This window comes from Sceloporus occidentalis, unplaced genomic scaffold, assembly GCF_023333645.1.
Source record: "Sceloporus occidentalis isolate IW3139 unplaced genomic scaffold, rSceOcc1.0.p SCAF_2, whole genome shotgun sequence".
In the NCBI taxonomy this organism is placed as follows: domain Eukaryota; kingdom Metazoa; phylum Chordata; class Lepidosauria; order Squamata; family Phrynosomatidae; genus Sceloporus; species Sceloporus occidentalis.
In genome coordinates, this window is record NW_028316982.1 from 7149847 (window position 1) to 7173054 (window position 23208).

Here is a 23208-nt window from a genome sequence, read left to right on the forward strand (position 1 = left end):
AGTGGTGTCAAACTGCTTTATTTCTGTAGTATGAAAGAGCTGTCAGACTGTGGAGAGCAGGGACTGCATCTTAGCTCAGCCTTGGAAGCCCACTGAGAGCCCTTGGACAAGTCCCATTCTCTCTCAGCCTGAGATGATGAACATGGCAAATCTCCTCTGAACAAACCTTCCCAAGAAAACCCTGTGATAGGTTCTCCTTAGAGTCATCATAAGTTGGAAATGACCTGAAGGCACACAACAGCATCCAAAATCAGATGGGGTCTTCCCTTGCTTTTGCAGAAAACAGTGCACTTCATCCTCATTATGACAGTCCATCAAGTATTTAAACATAGCTATCCTGTCACTCCTTAACCTTCCCTTCTTCAGGATAAACATACCCAACTCTCTAAGCTGCTTTTCATAGGGCTTGGTGGTTTCCAGACCTTTCACCATTTTGCTTTCCCTCCTCTGGACATGCTCCAGCTTGTCCACATCCTTCTTGAAGTGAAGAATTACTTCCTTTTGTCTTTCCTGATTTTTCTCATCCTTTGACCACCCAGAGTTCTGGTATTCTCAGAACGGGAGAAAAATTTCAAATATTTCTAGCACAGGTCAGTCGTACTTCATTGCGATACAAGGGAAATAGCTAAGAGAAACAATTTCTCAGCAAAGATTCTTTTTCTTCATTTCCTCATCAATAATGAAGTAAAAGGAATATGCAAAGAAGAAGAAAGAGACACAGATTCTTTAAAAAAGGTTACATTTATTGAAAACTGTTAACACTTTATACAGGTTTTCCTCATAGAAAAGTCATCCCTCCCTCTCCTTTGTGGGCAAATTAAGGTTTAATTAATTATTACAGATGACCAGGTGTACATTTGGGCCAAATTGCAAGTGATTCACAACAGAGAATTTGCCCTCAAAGAGAAGTGACATACAGCCTGATCCTGAGTATATCTACTCAGGAGAAAGTCCCATTGGCATGGATCCCAGCCACCCAATGTACCAAAATGGAGATGTCCATGACTGAATGGACTCTTTGTGGCTTGTTTGGTGACAGCTGAGGCTGATGACACAATGCAGTTTGGCACCACTTTAACTGTCATGGTGCCATCCTATTGAATCCTTGGATTGGTAGGGTTTTTTGGGGGGGAGGGGCAATGCTCTCTTCCAGAGAAGGCCAAGTATCTCAGAAAACCATGAATCCCAGAAATCCACAGCATGGCAGTTAAAGCGGTGTCAAACTGCATTAATTGTGCAATGCAGATGCAACCTTAGTTTCCAGGAGCCTAGTGACAGGAATACAGTCAGGAGGGCCTTCCCAGTCCATTAAATCCTTCCATCTTGTCTGTCAGGGCAGGGGCAGAGTGTATGGACAGGCAGCTGCCCCTAAGTCCAAGGGGAGCTAAGGCGCTGCTTAGACAACTGGGTCATATGGGGCACAGACCTTGCGGAACTGAAGTTGCTAGCCTCCATTTTGGCACACAGAGGGTTTTTAAAAATCATCATCTTTCCAAACCTCAATGACAGTGCAAATAAAGATTATCCTATGCACATAATGATGTTGCTCTTTGTGATTTTTACAGAGCCATTTGCATGCTGTGCAAAGAGCGTTTTGAGCTACAGTGTGTGGCAAACAACATAGGCTCCTGTCACACTGCAGAATGAATGCAGTTTGACACCACATTAACTGTGTTTGTGTTAATGTGTTTGTGTTTTGTGGTGGCACCAGAGCTCTCTAAAGGCTAAGTATCTTACAAATCCCAGAATTCCATAGCATTGTATCATGGCCGTCAAGCTGATGTCAAACTGCATTATTTCTGCAATGAAGGTGCAGCCATACAGCCATAGTTTCCCCGTCCTGTTTGATTCTACAAATGGAGTCTCAGTTTAAGCTCCCTTTGCCCATTTGGGGACTGAGACCAGAGCCTGGGAACATTACTTTTTGGGCTACAGCTCCCAGAATCCCCTAGCCTTAGGCCAGAATCCTGCTGTTGTCTTACACATGTGTAAATTCCCCTACGGCCACAGTACAACCCCCATATTCAGTTGAGGGCTATGGAAGCAGAGCTGCACATTGTGCATTTGGTTTTGCAATGCTGCAATTTGCCAACGAGGTGATGTTGCATAATCACCATTCTCAATTATTCCTGATTTCTACGCCCAAAAGAGTGAGGAGTGGAACAATCTGAAACTCTAGCATATCCTCACATTCAAAAAGATTTCATCAGTCAGACCACTCTCCATGATTTTTGAACATTTGGCCTCCTGTGTTCTACATGAGTATCTTCTGTTGCCTTGATATAGAAATATATGGAAAGGGCTCAGATGACATGGACAGGAGTGGAGCAGATCACACACACACACACACACACACACACACACACACACACACGGTTGCCAAAATACAATAAGAACCACTAAGATTTTTTTTAAAAAAACATAGAAAACTAATTTTGGATGGTGTATCCTTTCTGCTCCAAAGGAAGAGAAATACATTCCCATCAAGTATGGTGATTTCTTGCCATTTTGCTGTGAATATCTACAATTTGGGTCTGGGATTTTCCATCAGATTAGAGGGCAGGGAAATACTGCCCATCCAAGAATAGAAAGGGTTATGCATATATATCTATGTACAGATACGTGTTGGTTTTACAGAGGATAAGGCAGTGTGTCAAAGCCTGAGGCTTTGCTCTTGGGAAAACAGTGGTTAAACAGTGTCCCTTTGTATTCTCCAAGGCCAAGGAAGGTTCTCCAGCATTATTTCTGCATTATACGTAATCCTTCCCAGCAGTGGGGGCGCTTTTGGGGTAGGGCCGAGTTGGGGGGTAGGAGGTTTCTCTTCGGGGACATGAACAACAAAGGAAGGCCCCACCCAAGATAACCAGGGAAGCAGCTGCCCAACCGATGAAGAGAGCTTGTCCAAATTCAAACCTAGGAGAAGGAAAAAGCAATAACAAGTGAGCATGCAGGGCAACAGGAAGCCTTCATAATCACTGATAATGCTATGCAATGATTAATCATATATGCAGTTCCTGTATGCAAGGGCATCTAGCAGCACCTTTGAGACTAACTGAGCAAAAGAAGTTTTAGCATAAACTTTCATAGACTTGGTCCACTTCCTCCAATGAATGGAGTGAACTGGTGCTCAGAAGGACTTTTTGTAGACTTGGTCCACTTCCGCAGATACTTGGAGTGAACTAGTGCCCAGGAAGGACCTTTTGTAGATTTGGTCCACTTCCTCAGATACTTGAACTGGTGCCCAAGAAGGACCTTTGTAAATATCACCATATCCACAAGTTTTTGCATTTCTCTGGCTATTCATATGGTCTGTTCACGAAGGTCCTTCCTGGGAACCAGATCACTCCATGCATCTGAGGAAGTGGACCAAATCTACAAAAGTTTATGCTACAACTTCTTTCACAGTTAGTTGCAAAGATCTCAATATCTTTTTGCACAATGATATCTCATTTTCTATTATTTCTATTATTAGTTATTGAAAGGCAGCTCATGTTTTCAGACATTAATTGATTATTACTTCCCTTGATTCCTTTGATGTATGCAGCCTAGAATCGTGTTGGTCTTTTTAGCCACCACATCACACTATTGACTCATGTACAACTTGTGGTCTATTCGGATTCCTAGATCCCTTTCTCATGTAGGCTTGTTAAGCCAGGTGTCCCCCATCAATGCATTTCATTTTTTTTCTGCCTAAGTGCAGAACCTTACATTTCTTCGTGCTGAAATTCATTTTGCTAGTTTTGGCCCAGCTTTCTAATCTATTAAGGTCATTTTGAATTTTGATCCTTTTTTCTAGGATATTAGTTGATCCTCTTAATTTGGTGACATCTACAAATTTGATAAGCATGCCCCCTATTCTCTCATTTTAGTCACTGAAAAAGGTGTTGAATATCACTGGGCCCAGGTCAGAACTCTGTGGGACCCCACTGGTCACTTCACTCCAAGATGAAGATGAGCCATTGCTTTGCGTCCGGCCGGTCAACCAATTGCAAATCCACTTAACAGTTGTATTGCCTAGCCCCCAATTTACTAGCTTGTTTGAAGGAATATCATGGGGGACATTGCTGAAGGTCCAAAATCAAGATATGATATATCCACAGCATTACTTTCATCTACCAAGGTGATAATTTTATCAAAAAAGAGATCAGGTTAGTTTGGCATGACTTGTTTCTCAGAAACCCATGTTGATTTTTTTGTGATTATAGCATTCCCTTCTAGATATTCACAGACTCTCTGTTTAATTATCTGCTCTAGAATCTAGAATCTAGGATCAGACTGAGTGATAATTGTCAAGTCGAAGGCTTTCATGGCTGGCATCCATGGTTTTTTGTGGGTTTTTCGGGCTATGTGGCCATCTTCTAGAAGAGTTTCTTCCTGACGTTTCGCCAGAATCTGTGGCTGGCATCTTCAGAGATAATTGTTGGGATCCTCTCCCTCCCCCCCCCCTTTTGAAGATGGGGACGTTTGCCCTCTTCCAGTCTGCTGGGACTCTCCTGTTCTCCAGGAGTTCTCAGAGATTATTGCCAATGGCTCTGAGATTACATTTGCCAGTTCATTTAATATGCTTGGGTGTAGTTCATCTGGTTCCAGAGACTTAAATTTCTTTAGATTAACGAGGTATCCCTGTACTACTTCTTTACTTATTCTGTGCTGCATTTCCCCAGTTGTATCCTCTGCTCCATTTTCTTCAGGTTGATCACCCTTTTCCTTTTGTGAGAAGAATGAAGCAAAGAAGGTGTTGAGTAGTTCTGCCTTTTCTGTATTCTCCGTTAGAATATCACCATCTTCTCCATGCAGTGTGGTCCCAAGATTTCCTTCTTCTTCCTTTTCCTATGAGCGTACCCCCAAAAGCCCTTTTTATTGTTCTTAACCTCTCTAGCAAGCCTGAGCTCATTCTGCACTTTGGCTTTTCTGATTTTACCCCTACACATGCTATCAGTTACAAACAAGTAACTCTAGGTTATGCATTTGTAATTGTGGTCATGAACTCCAGCCATTATGTGGAGAAATAAATGTGTGTGGGGGTTTACCAGCAAAGCATCCTGTTTTTGTGTGCAGAAAACTGGGTTTTTGTGAGCAAAAAAACTCATGTGTATGTCTCTGCAGAATAATTCTTCTGAAACAGTTCAGGATATTTTTATAATGGGGATAAAACAAAGCAAAAAGCTCCCAGCTCTGTTATTCTTTTCCACTGGGTTTCCCAACTGCTCAGATGCCTACTTTTCCATCTGCAAACAAATTGCTGTGAATATTCTTTTCAATCCTAGCGGTCAGGGTGGGCAACTTTCTATCTCATGATTTCTGGAGACAAATGGGAGATTGGTGTAAACCCTTCGGTACAGTACTGTCACACAGAAGCCCCATTTTACCTGGTGTTGACAGGGGTGTATGGGTTGAAGAAGTCCTGAGCAACTTGATGCCCATACCAAGATGTGGCTACCAAGGCAGCAAATCCTGTAGGTGAGGAGAGAGAGGCACAGACAAGTGAGTCAACAAGGGAGACTTCAAAGGAGAGGTATACAGATCTCATTTCAGGTTGTGGTCTAAGTTGGATCATAGAATGGGAATTTCTAAGGGGTGTGGAAGATATAGACACTGGGTGACACCTCAGAGGGAAGTGTCTGCCTTCTGGTGTGGAATGTACCATTACACCTCTCTATGGGTAGACTAGGACTCCCAGAGACTGATGGTCCTGAGGAGGACCCAATCTACCCACCCAAAGGAGTGGGAAGGGATGCTGTCAGGCTGGAAGGGATGCTGTCAGCACACCATGGCAAATTCCTGGAGACCTCTTCCATCGCCAAATGATACCTGGACCCTTTGGTGACTTGCAAATGAAGCCGGTAGACTCGAACAAGCCAGGACATGGGCAGTCCCTTAGGGAGCTTTGGTTCACCTGCTGTATTTGGCAAGTAGATCAGAGCCTTTCCATAGAGACCCATTTATACTCCAGAGAAACTATTGACCTGGCAGCTCCAACTCTATAGATGACAGCTATGAGATACAACACCGGGGTGACACCAACCCAAGAGATGCCACTGGATCATGATCTCATGGGCGGAAATAGACATGGGTGTCAAGTGGAGCATCTACAGGGTGGGGAATTCATTGTTTAGGCTGCTCTGAAGTGAACAGAAGTTCTGCTGATGTCAAATTTGTCACCACATCCAATCATCTCCCATTGTACCCAGGACAGATGAAAAAGGAATTTTGGCAAAATCAGGAGTGTAGCTATGGGGGTTCGGGAGGGGTTATAACCTGAGACAAGAATGATGTTCCTCACCTGAGACAAGGAAGATGATGCCTCCAAGGAGAGCCATCCGCATCTTCTTCACTTCATCATCCTCCATGCACTTCATGCATTTCATTCCAATCATGGCAATGAAAGAGGCAATGAGGCCCAGAAGGATGCTGGCCACCATCAAGGCACGTGTTGCCTGCAAGCTGCCTACAAAAGAACACACAAGGTTCAAACCAGTTCAAACTAGATGTTACATTGAACGTATTTGTAGAAAAGATGCTCCCTAAGGTGGAGGAAGATGTCAGTTTGTTATTGCATATGATTTCTGTCACTTCTGTACCTTACATTTCAGATAAATGTGGGATTAATTTTCAGATCTCATTGCTCAGGTGTGCATCTTTGAGGAAATTGCGTTGTCAAGAAAAAACAGGTTTATCCTTGAGAACACACACTCTTTTTAACATTTAGCTTGACCCTAAGTCAGAACCTTCGCCAACCTACCCAGTATTGTTGGTTCTGTATCTCAGGAGTTTTAGGATCTTGAGGTTTTCAGACAGAAAAAAACACAAAACCATTTCTCATCTTCTACCAGATGTTTGTCCAGCTAGACTGAGTCATAGAATCACTGAATCTGAGAGTTGGAAGGGACCACAAGGGCAATGTAGTCCAACCCCTTCCCATGCAGGAAGACACAACTGAAGCACCCCTGAAACATGCCTTTCAGAAAGGGATCTAGGAGTCCAAGTAGACCACAAATTGAATATGAATCAACAGTGTGATGCGGCAGCTAAAAAGGCCAATGCAATTTTAGGCTGCATCAATAAAAGTATAGTGTCTAGATGAAGGGAAGTAATAGTGCCACTATATTCTACTCTGGTCAGGCCCCACCTGGAATATTGCACCCAGTTCTGGGCACCACAATTTAAAAAGGATGTGGAGAAACGAGTGTGTCCAAAGGAGAGTGACTAAAATGGTGAAGGGTCTGGAAACCATGCCCTATGAGGAACGACTTAGAGAGCTGGGGATGTTTAGCCTGGAGAAAAGAAGGTTAAGAGGTGATATGATAGCCCTGTTTAAATATTTGAAGGGGTGTCATATTCAGGAGGGAGCAAGCTTGTTTTCTGCTGCTCCAGAGAACAGGACCCGGAACAATGGATGCAAACTGCAGGAAAAGAGATTCCACCTCAACATTAGGAGGAACTTCCTAACAGTAAGGGCTGTTCGACAGTGGAACACAATTCCTTGGAGGGTAGTAGGGTCTCCTTCTTTGGAGGTCTTTAAGCAGAGGCTGGATGGCCATCTGTCGGGGATGCTTTGATTGTGATTTCCTGCATGGTCTCTTCCAACTCTATGATTTTATAATTCTATGATTCTATGTCCATTGGACTTGGGTCCTTCTGGATTCAAAGTCTGGGCTCGACCAAATCACAGACCTTGCATGGAAAGATTTTTCTATAGCTTTGCAATTCAGTGATGAGGGGAATGCAGCCTGTGGCTCTAGGGATGAAATTCTTCACTGATTTTCTTCTCAAAGGAAGCAATGAAGAATCTTAGCCATTTTCTCCCTGCCGCAAGAAATTCTTTGAAAACCATGCAATTTTTGAAGCCTATTCACAATTAGGGACTTGTTCTGCACAAAATTTCAATGTGTTTGTTCTTTGTAAAAAAAGCAGGTGTTTCTGTGAGAAAACATTCTATTCTATGAAAAAAATATTATTTTCTCCACAGAATACAGTGTTTATATGCTGAAATATTGTTTTCTCCATGGAAGAAGGTTCTTCCTGACCAGAAAAGGCATAAACAGCCATGTAAGCAAATTTTGCAAATAAGAAGTTCCAAACTGCAAAGATTCTTGTCAGTCCATTATTCCCCCACATGTGAAAAACAGGGATTTTGACCATTTTTTGAATTGACTTTCCATCCTTATGTGGGCCATATGTGGCACTCAAAAATGTTTTTAAAGCCCCAACATGCTACATGTGGTCCACATAAGGAGGGAATCATAGAATTGTATGACAATCACCCCTCATTTTTTGGCCCCAAATAGAGACATGCTACATAGAATTCTCCTTTTGAGAAATAATCCTATGGGTCAATAGCAATGGCAATAGGAAGTACATTTCTATACCACTTAACAATGCGCTTAAGCACTCCCTAAGGCAGGGGTAGGCAACTTTTTTGAGTCGGGGGCTGGGTTGCTGTCCCTCAGACAACTGGGGGACCGAAGCCAAAAAATAAATAATTAAATAAATTTTAAAAAATTAAATAAATAAATAAGCTGGGACAAATGTAGGACAAAATTTTCAAATGGAGGACACTTTAAAAAATGGAGGGCACGCGAAAAAAATTGCTGATTTTTTAAAAAATGTTAATATAAATGCATGTTTCTGAGGCTTCTATAGACAATTGCCCCCCTTACCCGCCGCTTGCCCCCCTTGCCTGCCTCCTCCTGATAGGCCAAAGGCCCCACGCCCTCACACAAGAGGCCAAAGGCTCCGGCGGCAATCGGTGGCAGGACCGGGCAGTGGCCGGTCCCAAGGCCTTGCCGGGCCGCATCCGGCCCGCGGGCCGCAGGTTGCCTACCTCTGCCCTAAGAAGTATACAATGTGAAAGCTAATTGCCCCCAACAAGCTGGTTACTCATTTTAGCAACCTCAGAAGGATGCTAGGCTAAGTCAACCCTGGAGCCCTTGGCTGGGATTGAACTCACACAACCTTCTGGCTTGTGAGTGAGTACCTGCAGTATCGGCATTCAACCACTGTGCCACCAGGGCAGCTTGGGCTCTGGTCCCATTCACACAAGCATCACCTATCTGTTGAGTAGAGGCACCACTAAGAGAACACAGGAGGTGTGGACTACACTGGGTGACACCATGGAGAAGGGGCTGTCTTCCAGGTCTGGTTACTCTGCTGGCCAGGCAGGAAAGCACGTCTTCTCCCTTTCTTGTCTGGCCAGCAGCTCTGACAGACCTGGAAAAGGTTGTTGGAGAGAGGAGGAGGTATTAAAAATGATCTGCACAGGGTGTCAAATATACTAGGTACGCCACTGCTGGTGAGTACCTTATTGTTATCTCTCAAGGGATTTCAGAGCTTGCAGTTTGTAATTTGATGAGAAACTGGAACTTTCTGGCTTGTCATTCTACATGTCCCTTCATGAACAGCTTATCCTAGGATTCGGTAGGTTGGTGCCACTTCAATTGAAGTGGAATCATAGTGCTATAAATGTGGGAGGACCTCACCCGCAGCCAAACTCCCACACTGACCTAGTTGGGAGGAAACCTTGTTGAACTCAGTGTGTAGGTATATAAAAAGTTTGGCTGTTAATATGATTGGACAGCCTAACTACTCCTCCATTGTCTAAGGAGTAGGGATGGATTACACATCCCAAAATATACACCACTCATCCATGTAAGACCTGTTTTAAGAGCTGCTCCTTTGGCATAAATGTCTGGGGATGAGTATCTGTTACAATGCAACTCCCTTTCTAGATCACTGTGATACCATTTTTTATTTATTTGTTTGTTTGTTTTCCTTGCCACCTTTCTCCTAGAGTGGGACCCAAATTGTTTCAGAGAAGGAAATCAATTAAAATCAACAGTGCAGTTTTAAAAACAATTTTAAAAGCTACAATTAAAACAATAGAAAATTATTTAAAAGCATGCAAGAATGTAAAAAAACAAAAACCCTCCCCCTTTAAAAAAAGCCTCCATGGCATGATTACATATTAACAGCCTACTGAAACAGAAATGTCTTTTCCCACTGGCAAAAAGAAAACACACAGGGCACCAGTCTAGGCTCCTGTGGAAAGGAGTTCCAGAGGCTAGGAGCAACCACTGAGAAGGCTCTTTCTCTTGTATCCTCACCAAGAGAGTTTGTGATGGTGGTGGGACCAAGGGAAAGCTCTTCTTTGTAGATCTTAGGACTGGCAAGTTTGTATGGGGAAATACCATCTTTCAGATAGTCTGGGTACATTCTGTTTAAAGCTTTATAGGTCATGACCATCAGAATTAGAACCTGCCACCCAAATGTGGAGTGTGATTAGGGTAACCAGGTCAGGACTATCCCAGGCCTTGAGACCTCAGGGCCAAAACATGAGATCTCAGGATAGCCCCTTGTGATGTCATTGTGTGGTGTTGTTCTGCCTGAAATATTCATAGAATCATAGAGCCACAGAGTTGGTAGAGACTCCAAGGCCCATCCATTCCAACTCCTTTCTGCACCATCCAAGTGCAGACACCATCCAAGCCCTCTGTGTGACAGATGGCCAACCGACCTCTGCTTAAAAACCTCCAGACTCCACCACAATCCCAGGCAGTTACATCAATGGCATGTATGGTATTCAAGTAAAAAAGCAAAACAAAACCAAAAAACCACCACATTTAACACATGAAGAAAACATACACACATGTTCACAAAGCAACATTCTCACCTTGCAACGCCTCCTCCCATTCCTCCCCCTTTCAAGATAGCACTCTTTCCTTGAGATTCTCCTCTTCTTCTGAGGATCAGAGAAGAGAGGTCAGGTCTCAGGATGTGCCCCTGAGATCAGAGCACCTTACGTATGCTCCTTCTGCCTTGAGAAGCTCCATAGACTAGAACATCAACTAATAGATTCAAATTGCAAAAAAAGAGATTCCTCCTAAACTTTAGGAAGAACGTCCTGATTCTAAGGATGTGTCCGCACTGCAGAATTAAAGCAATTTGACACCACAGAATCATGGGAATCCACAGCTCTTTGACAGGCATCACAGCTCTGACAGACCAGGCTGAAGACCTGACCAGGATTCCATAGGACAGAGCCATGGCAGTTAAAGTGGTGTAAAGCTGCTATAATTTGGCAGTGTGGATATACCCTAAGATGTATTTAAGAATGGACTGCCACAGAGGGTGGTGGACTTGCCATTTCTGGAGATCATTGGGTTGGATGGGCATCTTTCATGTGTCATATTTCAGTATAGAAGAGGATTGGATGGCACTTGCAGTCCCATCCAACTCTTATGATGCTAGGAGAATGCTGAATCAACCTGAGGAGTACATGGAATGAGGTGGAGACCACCAATTTGTCTCAGCTCATGGACATTCCTGTGGTCTGAGTAATGCCGATTGCCTTGTGCTGTTCCTGCATTGGGCAAGAATGTTCTGTTCACCTCCTCCATTGCAATGCCATTGTCCTGCCTTATCTAATCTAACTCAGGCTCTGAATCTGCTCCTTATCTCCTTCATCCAAAAATTGCATCAGAAGAGACGTCTGTAAGACTTTCACTGTAATAACCAGAGTCTTTGTCCATAGTGTACAACAAGGTTGGGCAACTGCACTGAGCCTGGAGCTCCAATATTTGGAGACTTTGCAGGGAGATGAAAAAGAAACTTCTTGAGTCTCAGCAAATGTTGGTGAAGAGAATCCTCCTGAAACCCCTTTATGTTTGTTTTTTCACCTCTGAGTCTTTAAACACCTTAATGGTTTGGGTTTTTTTTTAATAGTATATTGTTAATTGTATGTTTTAAATTGTTTTTGTGTTGATAATCTCATTTTGAGATTTCTTGTTTCTAGGGTTCAGTTCCCAACTTGGCCATTAAACCTACTTGGGCAAGTCACACTCTGTCAGCCTCAGGGGAAGGCAATGGACGACCTCCTCTGAAGAAATCTTGCCAAAAAAAAAACCCCTCATGATAGGTTCACCTTAGAGTTGCCATAAGTCAGAAATGATTTGAAAGCCCTCTCAGTGTGCTTCTGATGATTATGACCAGTAAAGCCCTATGCAGACAGACTGAAGGACTGTTCCTCTCTATAAGAGATTGCATGAGTTTACTATCTTTGGATGATGCTTTCTCTCTGCCCCACCACCCTCCCAGGCCTCTCTGGCGAGGACAGAAGAGAGGGCTCTCTTGGTGGAATCTCTCTCAGGACACCCTTAGCTGGCCTCTCTTTGCTTTCTTTTTGTTGGCAGGTAAAGACATTTTCATAGAATCATAGAGTTGGAAGAGACCCTAAACGACATATAGCCCAAACCCCTGTCATGCAGGAATACACAGTCAAAGCACTCCCAACAGATGGCGATCCAGCCTCTGTTTAAAAACCTCCAAAGAAAGAGACATCTTCCACTGTCAAACAGCTCTTTCATTTAGATAGACCTTCAGCCTATACTGTCAGCCACTATATTGGTACAGAAATGGAATATAAATGAATAGATGAATAACTCTGCACGTACAATGCACCTGCATGCACAAACTGCCTCTACAACCTGAACTAAATGTGCAGATTCTGCATTACACAAAAGTGTGCAAAAAGGGAGCCCTGGTGGAACAATGGTTAAATGCCAATGCTGCAGCCACAAAATTGTGAGTTCTAACCTATAGGTAAGTAAATAAGTTTATTTAGTACAGTATAGCCGTACACCTTTACAAAAAGTAATGCATATAAAGCATAAAATATAAACATCAAACACATTGTAAAATAATACATTGCATTACAGAGTTAAAATTGTCTTTAAAAAACAACAACAACAACATGAGGACTCAGATGAATCTAAATAGCCGTAAGGGGCCAGACCAAAGCTATAACATTGGTTTGCAAAGCTGTGGACATTCAAGAATAATTGGGGTTCAAATCTATCCTGTAACTGAACCATCGTCTTTACAGAATTTCCTCCTTCAAACCTATAGGGATCCAGGTTGACTCAGCCTTCCATCCTTTCGTAAGTCAGTAAAATGAGTACCTAATTTGTTGGGGAAAATTGGCTAACACATTGTAAACCACTTAGAGAGTGCTTAGTTCACTATGAAGCAGTATAGAAATGTAAAGTGCTATTGCTATCTATCCAGCTGCTTATGTAGGTAAGCTTTTGCATGCTGAAGACCCTGTCTACACTGGCATGGATCAGCCCAGAGTATCCTAGCCCTGGAATTGTCCTGACTCTAACCTGTTGCAAAGTCCTCCATTTTGACATTGGGCATCTAACTACATGCATCTCCTGCTGAGTTGCCTGATATGTGTGCCGCCGTTGTGGGTAGCTTTGCTCTGAAGTTAGAACAGGCACCCAGCAACAGTCTCATGGCTGGGCATCTTGTTCTATCCTCAGACCAAGAGACTAACAGCAACAGCAGCCGCTCAGCAGAATGCATGTGTAGACAGTCACCTAGCATCAGAATGGAGGGCTCTGGATCTCCCAGAAAGATCTGGAGGAACTGGGGACTTTTGAAAACAAGTGGTAAGAGATGTAAAACCTAATTCTGGTGTTGAATGAGCTGGCTCTTCTCTGGTCAGATTGCACTAGAACCAAGCTTTGGATCACCCAGGTTGCCCAGCAAGGGAACAGAGGGAGGCTGATTTATTATGGCCTGTACAGACATCAACAAGTTTCCAGCTCCAGAGTCCCACTCTGTCCACTGGGAATATTACTGAGCTAACATATTTAGGTTTCAGCAGCATCAGGAGAGAACATCCAGGCAGTTCAAAACAAAAAGCAAAGCAGATCTCCTGGCATCCTCATCCCTTAAAGGTACACACCCTTTCTCAGAACCAGATATTGTTGTTTGCTCTCTCGTGTTCTGCCAGCAAAGAAGCTGTCCAGGCATGTTTAGATCAGCCATGGTGATTCATCTAGTAAAAGAGTTTTGCTTTGGGTGCTGGCTTTAAATTGTTAACTTCTGAAGACTGGGGCCAGGATTCAGAGAGTTTCAGGAGTAGCTGCATTATTATTATTATTATTATTTAAAATATTTATACCCCATTCTATATTAAAGCTCTCAGGGCAGCTTACAAAAAGCACAAAACAAGTTACAAAGTTTAAAATAATAGAATAATTAAATGAGTTAAAAGCATATTTAATAGCAATAATAAGTTTAAAATAGATTTTTAAACATTCTATGCAGAAATATTATTTTCTGCACAGAAAATGCTTTTTTTCCTGCACAAAACAACCACATGTGAATTTTTCACAGAATATCTCTCGAATTGTGAATAGTCTTCGAAAACTGGATCATTTGTAAAGGCTTTCTTGCAGCAAGAAGAAGATAGTTGCAATTACTCTTTGCTTCCTTCAACATTCATTCTGTGATTAGTGAAGAGTTGTGGGAAGCATCAGAAAATCATAGAATCTGGCTATGTCCACCATGCTGCAGAATTAATGCAGTGTGACACTGCCTTAACTTCCATGGCTCTATCCTATGGAATTCTGAAATTTGTAGTTTTTTGTCACACCAGATCTCTCTGACAGAGAAGACTAAATATCCAACCATAGGTTTCCCCAAGAAAACAGCTGGACAATTTTGTTTGATGTTCCATGGATATATCCAGTACACTGTTGTGGAAGTCTGTTTGCACACAAGGTGCCATAGTGCATGTGTCCACCTGTATATTGTGCTGTACTGTGTACAGATGTGTATTGTGCACTGGATCCAGAATCATAGGTTCATAGAATTGGAAGAGACCCCAAGAATTGGACAGGATAGCTCCAATCCAATTCCTTTCTGCCATGCAGGAAAACACAATTAGAGCCCTCCCTGTGGCAGATAGCCACCCAGCCTTGGCTTAAAAACCTCCAAAGAAGGAGAATCCACCACCCTCTGAAGCACCATCTTCCACTGGCAAACAGCTCTTTCCACCAGGAATCTGTTGAAGTGGAATCTCCTTTTCTTTTGGTTTGCATCCTCTGCTCTGTGTCCTAGTCACTGGAGCAGCAGAAAACAAGCTCACTCTATTCTCCCTTTCAGATATTTAAACATGGCTATTATATCCCTTCTTAACCTTCTCTTCCCCAGGCTAAATACATCCATCTCCCTAAGTCACTCCTCATAGGGCATGGTTTCCAGCATTTGGTGCAGTCAGTTGCTCATCATCAAATTTCATTAAAGAGACAGTGTTCAACAACCACCACACAATTCCATGAGCTCAACATTTCACTCTATCTCTCCTGGATGCAGGCTCTCAGCCATAAAGGTGGAAGCGACCAAGGGTTATCTAGTCATCTCCCTGCCAGTGGAGGAATACACCCCTGATTCCTCCACTGTACCACTGAAAGGTCTCTCTCTCTCTCTCTCTCTAATGCACCTACATTACTGTGCAAGGGAGGAAGAGTGATATATAACCTGCAACATCAGCTCAGGGCAAGCTGACAGAATAGAGGAGACACATCTGCCACAGTGGTGGGGTCACAGCTGGCCAGAGAAGAAGAGCTATCATGAGAAGAACCTGATTTGAAGGCACTCAACTACAATTTAGATTTCTTTCTGGTCTGTGTTGTACTTTCCACATTGGACATCAAAGCTCAGAAGACAATGGAGATCGTGTACCTTGGCATTGACTTAAGGGTTCTTCTTACCTCTAGGGAGTCTCCCCATGGAGAACTAGCTGTAAGGGCAGCCTATAAACCATTGCTCTGGACCACTCTTTCTCTGGACTTGTCTACACCAGGGGAGTCACTTCAGGGTGCAGGGATTGTGGACTGTACCAGGTGACACCCTAAGGGGGGGATGTACCTTTGGGCAGAAATGGGTTGTGGCGTTTTCTGGGGTCAGAAACGAGGTGGCGAGCATTGCTCACATGGCTGGGCACCTTGTTGTGACCTCAGACAGAGTGTATTGGTGGAGACAGCAAATGACAGCGGGGACGTGTGTGTAGACAGCCACCCAATATCACTATGAAGTGCTCCAGGTTTTCCTGCAAAATCCAGAGCAAAAGGTAAGTTATTTTAAACTCATTTAAGACTGGTATGATACATATTTGGTGCAGAACTGGCCTTACATTGAGAAAACAGTCCACACTCAAATCAGGGTTGGGGTGAGACTGTTTTGTTTGTCCTGTGTAGATGAACTCTCTGTCCCTCTAAAAAGCTTGAATTGCCACTACTGAAAACCTCCAAAGTCTGTGATTCATCTTTTAAAATAGTTTAGGGGCCTTTTTAATATCAAACAAATATCACATCAGAAGCAGAATGTAAGCCTGGCAAAGGCCCGTTACAAACGGGTGTAAAGTACGCGTTGAGCATGTACTAGGGTTAGGAAGGGGCGTCCATTCCAGATGCCCCTAACCCTAGTATGTGCGCGGCACGTACAAAATGGCGGCGCCCGTTCTACACGGGTGACGCCATCTTGATGTAGCGGACACTTAACATCCACATGTTGCACGGCGCTAATTACATCACAAGTGTGTCATTGGGGCCTTGCAGCGTCATTAGTGCGCCGCAAGAAGAAGCACCATTTGGGGGCTTCTTTTTTGCAGCGCCGAGGAGCCTCACGGTTTGGCCGCTGGGGCTCCTCGCCGTCGCAAATGACAGCGCTGGCAGACCGCCGTTTTCAGGCAGTCTGTAACGCGCCTTAGTTTGGCTTTTTGCTCATTTGGGGGTATTTTTGGCAGTCTATGTGGCCCCTGAAGGGTTCCAGGGTCAGAAAAGTGGCCCTTGGGTGCCCTCCCTATTGACCATACCTGCTCTGGACCAATTTATCTCAAGTCCAGTCTGAAAATGAACATGGCTGGAAGCCTCACCCATTTTTCATAAATTCCTTCCCTCTTTCTCTCCCCAAAAATCCTGCCAAGTGCCAGCAGGTTTTCTTATCTTTTGTAGTTACCTTTGATGCCTGTTGTAAAACAAAACAAAACATGAAAACCTAAACTCAGAACAAACCAGAACGCCCACTTTTGAAGCAACGTATTAAAATGTTTTTTTGGGGGGGGAAGAAAAAAAATATCCTACACAGGAAATGGGTTGCAGAACCAAAAAAAAAAAAAAAAAAAAGCTAATTGTCAGCAAAACATATTTTTAAGATGACTTGAAGCCAAACCCAGTATTTATCACACGCTCAAGTCATTGGTGTGCACCAATCTTGGACCCAACGGATGACTTCCTGTAACACGCCTGCCACCTCCGGGTTGAGTAAACAAGGATCACCAACTGGCCAGATGGCCAGAGAGGAACCTCACGCTACCCTGAGGCCACACATGTTGCAAGTCAGTAGTATGGCTGAAAGACAGTGGGTCTCTAGAGCTCATGCATCCCAGACAGCTGTGTAAAAATATATCTCCCATATAATTGTTATGCTTTGCCAGAGGCCCTGCAGAATTAATGGCAAATCCAACAGCAAAGAATTGTTGTAACCATGATATAGAGAAGGTTAAGAGGTGATATGATAGCCCTGTTTAAATATTTGAAAGGATGTCATATTGAAGAGAGAGCAAGCTTGTTTTCTGCTGCTCCAGAGAACAGGATCTGGAACAATGGATACAAGCTACAGAAAAAGAGATTCCACCTCAACATTAGGAGGAACTTCCAGACAGTAAGGGCTGTTCGACAGTGGAACACACTCCCTCGGAGTGTAGTGGAGTCTCCTTCCTTAGAGGTCTTTAAACAGAGGCTGGATGGCCATCTGTCAGGGATGCTTTGATTGAGAGTTCCTGCATGGCAGGTGGGTTGGACTAGATGACCCTTGTGGTCTTTTCCAACTCTATGATTCTATGGTTTTTATGACTATTCATACACTCTGTTTATAAAGGTCCTTCCTGGGCATCAGTTCACTCCATACATCTGAGTAAGGAGACCAAGTCCACAATTATGCTACAATATCTTTCGCTCAGTGTCATGGATGCAACAAGATCCCTTTGCTGACTGATATTCCAAACTAACATGGCAATGGGCTTTATCAAAGCAGCCTGCTCTTCTGTCACAATTGTGCTAGTTTAAGAATGGAACCATGCTGGTTTGGCATCATTTCTTATCACACTTTCTCCTATAATAGCGCGTTGGGAATCCATGGCCACATGATCTATTTTACACACTGTCAAATTTCTCCTTCTTGGAGGAATGATTGCAGCCACTAACCGCTTCCCAAAGCTGGCTGCTGTGTGAATGTGCACACAGCAGCCAGCTTCGAGAGAGTGTTGGCCACCATGATCACTTCAAGGGAAAGGAGGAATGGAACAGAATCATGCCCACTAACATCATGGGGCTGCCTGAGAAGCAGAACTGCAGCAAATGGATTTATCACATGAAGGCGGCCATGGAATAGCAGCAAGACTGAGAGCCTATTGACGAGTTTTCCCTGTTAATGAAAAGGTGCATTGCAGTTATGGATGGAATGCAAAGCAGCAGCATGACAGACATGACACCATTTGATAAGTACTGGCCAAAGACACTTTTATTCTGTTAAAATCCCACTTTTCTAGACAGTGTGATTAAGTCCTATGTCTGTAGAGTCTACCTAAAAGGGTGGTTGGACACTTTGGTCCTATGTGGGATGGATACATTCAGTTGCATATGTGGTGCCCTTGTGGTTGTATGCTCATTGTACAGGCGCAAAGAGTTGCAATCACATGGTAAACTGGAGTGTATAACTCCCTTGTGGCAATAGCTCCACTGGTTGCTGGTCCATTTCTGGGCATAATTCAAAGTTCTGGCCAAGTCCTGTAAAGCTTGCCTAGTCCAACATATCTGAAGGACTGTATCTCCCAATATGAAGCCCTTCTATCAGTTTGCTTTCCTTTCCAGACTTATTTGGTGGAAGAAGGGAGACAGGGCTTCCTGGTGGCTGCTCCCAGGCTTCGAAACTCCCTCCCTAGGAAGGGTAGGATGGATCCCACCGTCCTCTTCGGCCATCAAGAGAATTTTTGCCTATTCTACCAGTTTGTTAAGAAATTACAATGGGTCTTATGATCTACAATACTGCTTTTTTTATATCCCATCTTTTTAATTTTTTAAAATGGTTTACATTCTATAGACTGGTTAATTGCTTTTGAAAATAATGTTTTTTATATTTAGGGGAAGTCTTATTTTTCATCACTGAAATGGCTGAATACACCAGAGATTCCAATCCAGTCTTTTAAGGACTAAAGACTCAAAGCTCAAAACCTTGTTGTTTCTCTTATACAATTTTTTTTTAAATGAAAAAAAAATCACGTTTTCTCCCATCCCAAATATGAAGAAAATTTGCAAACATTGGTGAATTCTAATCAAGAATGTATTTAAAAGAGAAAAAGAAGATGATCTGGATCCTTTTCATAATCCTAGCCAGAGCAGACCCATTAAATCAATGGGATTACTTACCATGTTGAATCACTATGCAACAGCTGATTCAATGAGTATACTCTCATTGGGACTAACCAATAGGATTCAGCCCCCAAATCTCATCAATTGCTATTCTTAAAGTGTGAGATATGCCTCATGAGACTCTCAGATGTTTTTGCACCTGGAAATTCATGTGTTTCTACTCCTTAAGACTCCAGGTAGTTCTCTGAGCTCTGAACGACAAGTGAAACCAAGAATGTGGTGGAGGTGAAACTGATGCTCACTGGGACAGAAAGGAAGATTCATGGTGACTCATGGCCTAGCCAGATAATGTGGGAAGCCCATGGTGGAAATGAACACGGCCGCATGCCAGCAAATTAGATGTTATGTGCAAGTGATTTTAACTTGAATGCAATGGATTCAGACTACAGGAAAAAGAGATTCCACCTAAACATTAGGAAGAACTTCCTGATGGTAAGAATTGTTTGACAGTGGAAGATGCTGCTAGTATGTTCAGCCTGGAGAAGACAAGGTTAAGGGGTGACATGATAGCCATGTTTAAATATTTGAAAGGATGTCATATTGAGGATGGAGCAAGTTTGCTTTCTGTTGCTCCAGAGACTACGACATGGAACAATGGGTTCAAGTTATAGGAAAAGAGGTTCCACATAAACATTAGGAAGAATTTCCTGACAGTAAGAGCTGTTCAACAGTCGAAGATGCTGCCTTGAAAGGTGGTGGAGTCTTCTTCTTTGGAGGTTTTTCTTTGGCCAACTGTTGAGGGTTGGATTAGATGGACCTTGGGGTCTCTTCTTACACTATGATGCTATAATTGCACTTACATCTGACTAGGAATGTAATCTTTAATTAATTTCATTCTTGAAGGAGCCAACAAATTGAACAAAATTTTCTGCTTAGGAAACAGCATTTTCTAGGCACATTTTGTGTGGCGCAGTAGTTAAATGCCAAATACACAAGATTGTGAGTTCAATCCCAGCCAGGGGCTCAGGGTCAACTCAGCCTGGCATCTTTCTGAGGTTGCCAAAATGAGTACCCAGATTATTGGGGGCCATTAGCTTATAGTTTTAAACTGCTTAGAGATTGCTAGTGCAGTATGAAGTGGTATAAAAATGAAGATGCTATTATGTGAGCATAAATATTTTCTGCACAGAAAACACTGTCTTTTTAACAGAAAATATGGAGTTTTCTGCATTAAAAAAATGCAGGATATGTTCTGAATGGTGAAGATTTTCATCAGTCCTGGATTCTCTTCATCAGGATTTCCCAAACACTTGAGAATCAAGTTTCCTCCCATCATTTCTACACTATTTTTGATAATTTCCATCCTTACCCCAGAAGTCAGAAACAAAATGAAAGGATGACCTGGGAGGTTGCAAGTAGGAGAAAAACTTGGGAAGTGGCATGAAGAAAGAGTATTCAAATCTCTTCCTTTTAGGAGAATTTGCCATTTTATTTATTTATTCATTTATAAATAAATAAATAAATAAATAAATAAATAAATAAATGGACCCCAGATGCTTTACCTCTGTGGAGAAAAATGGTATATGCATCTTTTTTTTTCCTGCTAAAGGAAAAGAAACTGGATGGTAAAAAGTCATCAAGGATAAAGTTAAGCACTCTCTTAAAAGACCAGGGTTCAAATCCCCGCTTGGCCATGGAAACCCACTGAGTGTCCTTGGATATGTCACATTCTCTCATCCTCAGGGGAAGGCCATGGGGCAAACGCTTTCTTAAGAAATCTTGTTATTAAGACCAGAACCAGTATGGCAAAATAATTTGAGTGTTAGGTAGGATTTCTCCTCCTGCTTGGTACTTGCAATCCACCAGGTGATCTAAGGCAAGTCATACTCATTCAGCCTTTGAGGAAGGCAATGGTAACCTCCCTCTAAACAAATCTGGCCAAGAAAACCTTGTGATGGGTTCGTCTTAAGCTCACTATAAGATGGAAACAACATGAAGGCACCCACAAATTTCCACCAAAAATACGAATTAGTTTTCTCCACGCCTGTTTTGAAATGAGGGGTTTTTGACAGTACAGGATATGACTATTAGCTCTGGTACATTCCACTCCTTCCTTCTGCAATTTGTTCCTTATCTTGGCCCATACTTGTTGCTCTCAAAATGGATGTCCCAAAAAAGATCATTTTCTGCAGCAGAAGTTTTTCCTGCTTTCTTCTGGTTCCCTCCCTCTTCTCCTCCCTTTAATGGAGGACAAATTCTTCTACTAAAGATCACTGTTTGTAATTAAAGATCTCTGGATGTGAGGTGGCTTTTGAAGATGGTTCAGAGGGTGTAGCTTTTGCAAATAAAATAGGAACAAAACAACCCATGGACACACACCCCAACTATGGAGCACGCTTATGCATTTTCCAAGCATGATCTAAAGTTCTGATGAAGGCCAAGAAAACCTAAAATATCTTGGATTATTCTCCAGATGGAGAAGTTAATAGGCATTCACGGAGTGGAGAACTTTATTTTATTGGACTACAATGATCAGTTCCTTTGTAAAAGAATACAGTGTCCAAAAATCCCATGCTAGTTGTGAGATTCTGGCAAGTGAAATAAATCAGTATAGTGTACTGTTTTAACATTTCACAATTTACACTGCTCACTGCTGTGGAATTCTGAAATTTGTAGTTTTGGGAGATATTTATCCTTCTCTGTCAGAGAGCTCTACCAGAACTGAGCGAAAGAAGCTGTAGCATAAACTTTCAAAGACTTGGTCTACTTTCTCTGATGCAGCTGAATAAGTAGACTGCCTGCAGTTGCACTGCAGAATTAATACAGTTTGACACTGCTTTAACTGTCATGGCTCAATGCTATGGAATCTGGTAATTTGTAGTATGTTGTGGCATCACAACTCTGTGATTGGTCTGTGATAGGGAAGGCTAAATATCTTATGAATTTCATAGCACTGAACCTTAGCAGTTAAAACAGTGTCAAGCTGCATTAATTTTGCAGTGCAGATGCAGCCTTTGGTTTCTATGGAAGATCTATTTAAATATTGGCTATGCAGTTAATACAAACAGGGAAGAATTCACTTGTTTTTGTTTGTTGTTGTGACTGTGTGCCTTCCAGTTGTTTCCAATTTATGGTGACATGACAGCAACCCAATCATGGGGTCTTGTCTAAGCTATTTTTGCTGATCTTCTGCTGCCCTGGTCATTACAGGTTGCTAAGTGAAGTGTCACACACAGCTCTCAGGCCAGACAACCACTGAATCTGTCAAAAGTAACCTAGAAGATAACTTCTTGCAAAACTTAAAAAATAAATTTCTTAATACTGCAGAAAGAAAGCAAGGAAGAAAGAGGGGGAGGGGGAGAGAAAGGAAAGGTGGCATGTTCTACTTCTCTTTCCTTTCCATATCTTACATATACCACTTGGGGTTAATAAAAGGATACCATTAAACATGTAAAATCCTGCTCAGAAAATGCCTAAGAATGACTTTAAATGTTAATGTTAAAAGGGTAACTACACAAAATTACTTGTTATGCCAAAACTATAGCAGCATCCGCAATTCTCAATGTTAATTTTTGAATATAATACTTTGTTATGCCCTTATTATACAGTAATGAGCTACAGATAATTGCATACCCTCCAACTATCTTGATTTGCCAGAGACAGTACCAATTAATCCTCTGCCATTCTGCCTGGCATCAGAATGGAGAGCCCAGGATCTTGTTACAAGATCCAGTGCAACTGGGTGATTGTTGTAATTCAGAGTAAGCGGAGAGAGACACTGTAGCATAAAGGTTTGAGTGCTGGACTTTGACTCTGGAGACTAAGGTTCAGTTCCCCACTCAGCCATAAAGCCCACTCAGTGACCTTGGACAAACCACACTCTCTCGGCCTCAGGAGAAGGCAATGGCTAAATCTCCTCTGAACAAATCCTGAAAAGAAAACCCCATGATAGGCTCGCTATAAGTTGGAAGTGACTTGAAGGTACACAAAA

The 23208-nt window shown here is 42.6% G+C and overlaps 1 protein-coding gene across 1 annotated transcript in view; it reads right to left on the minus strand.

Moving 5' to 3' along the window:
* Positions 1 to 722: 722 nt before the first annotated feature.
* The window catches only part of CLDN1 (claudin 1), a 40462-nt gene continuing 17976 nt past the window's right edge, over positions 723 to 23208 (minus strand). Inside the window, exons 2-4 of the mRNA XM_089508680.1 lie at positions 6284 to 6448; positions 5370 to 5454; positions 723 to 2913 (exon numbers count right to left, since the gene is read on the minus strand). Coding sequence (XP_089364806.1) covers positions 2751 to 2913; positions 5370 to 5454; positions 6284 to 6448 — 413 coding nt within the window. The 3' untranslated portion in view covers positions 723 to 2750. The remainder of the gene's footprint in view (positions 2914 to 5369; positions 5455 to 6283; positions 6449 to 23208) is intronic.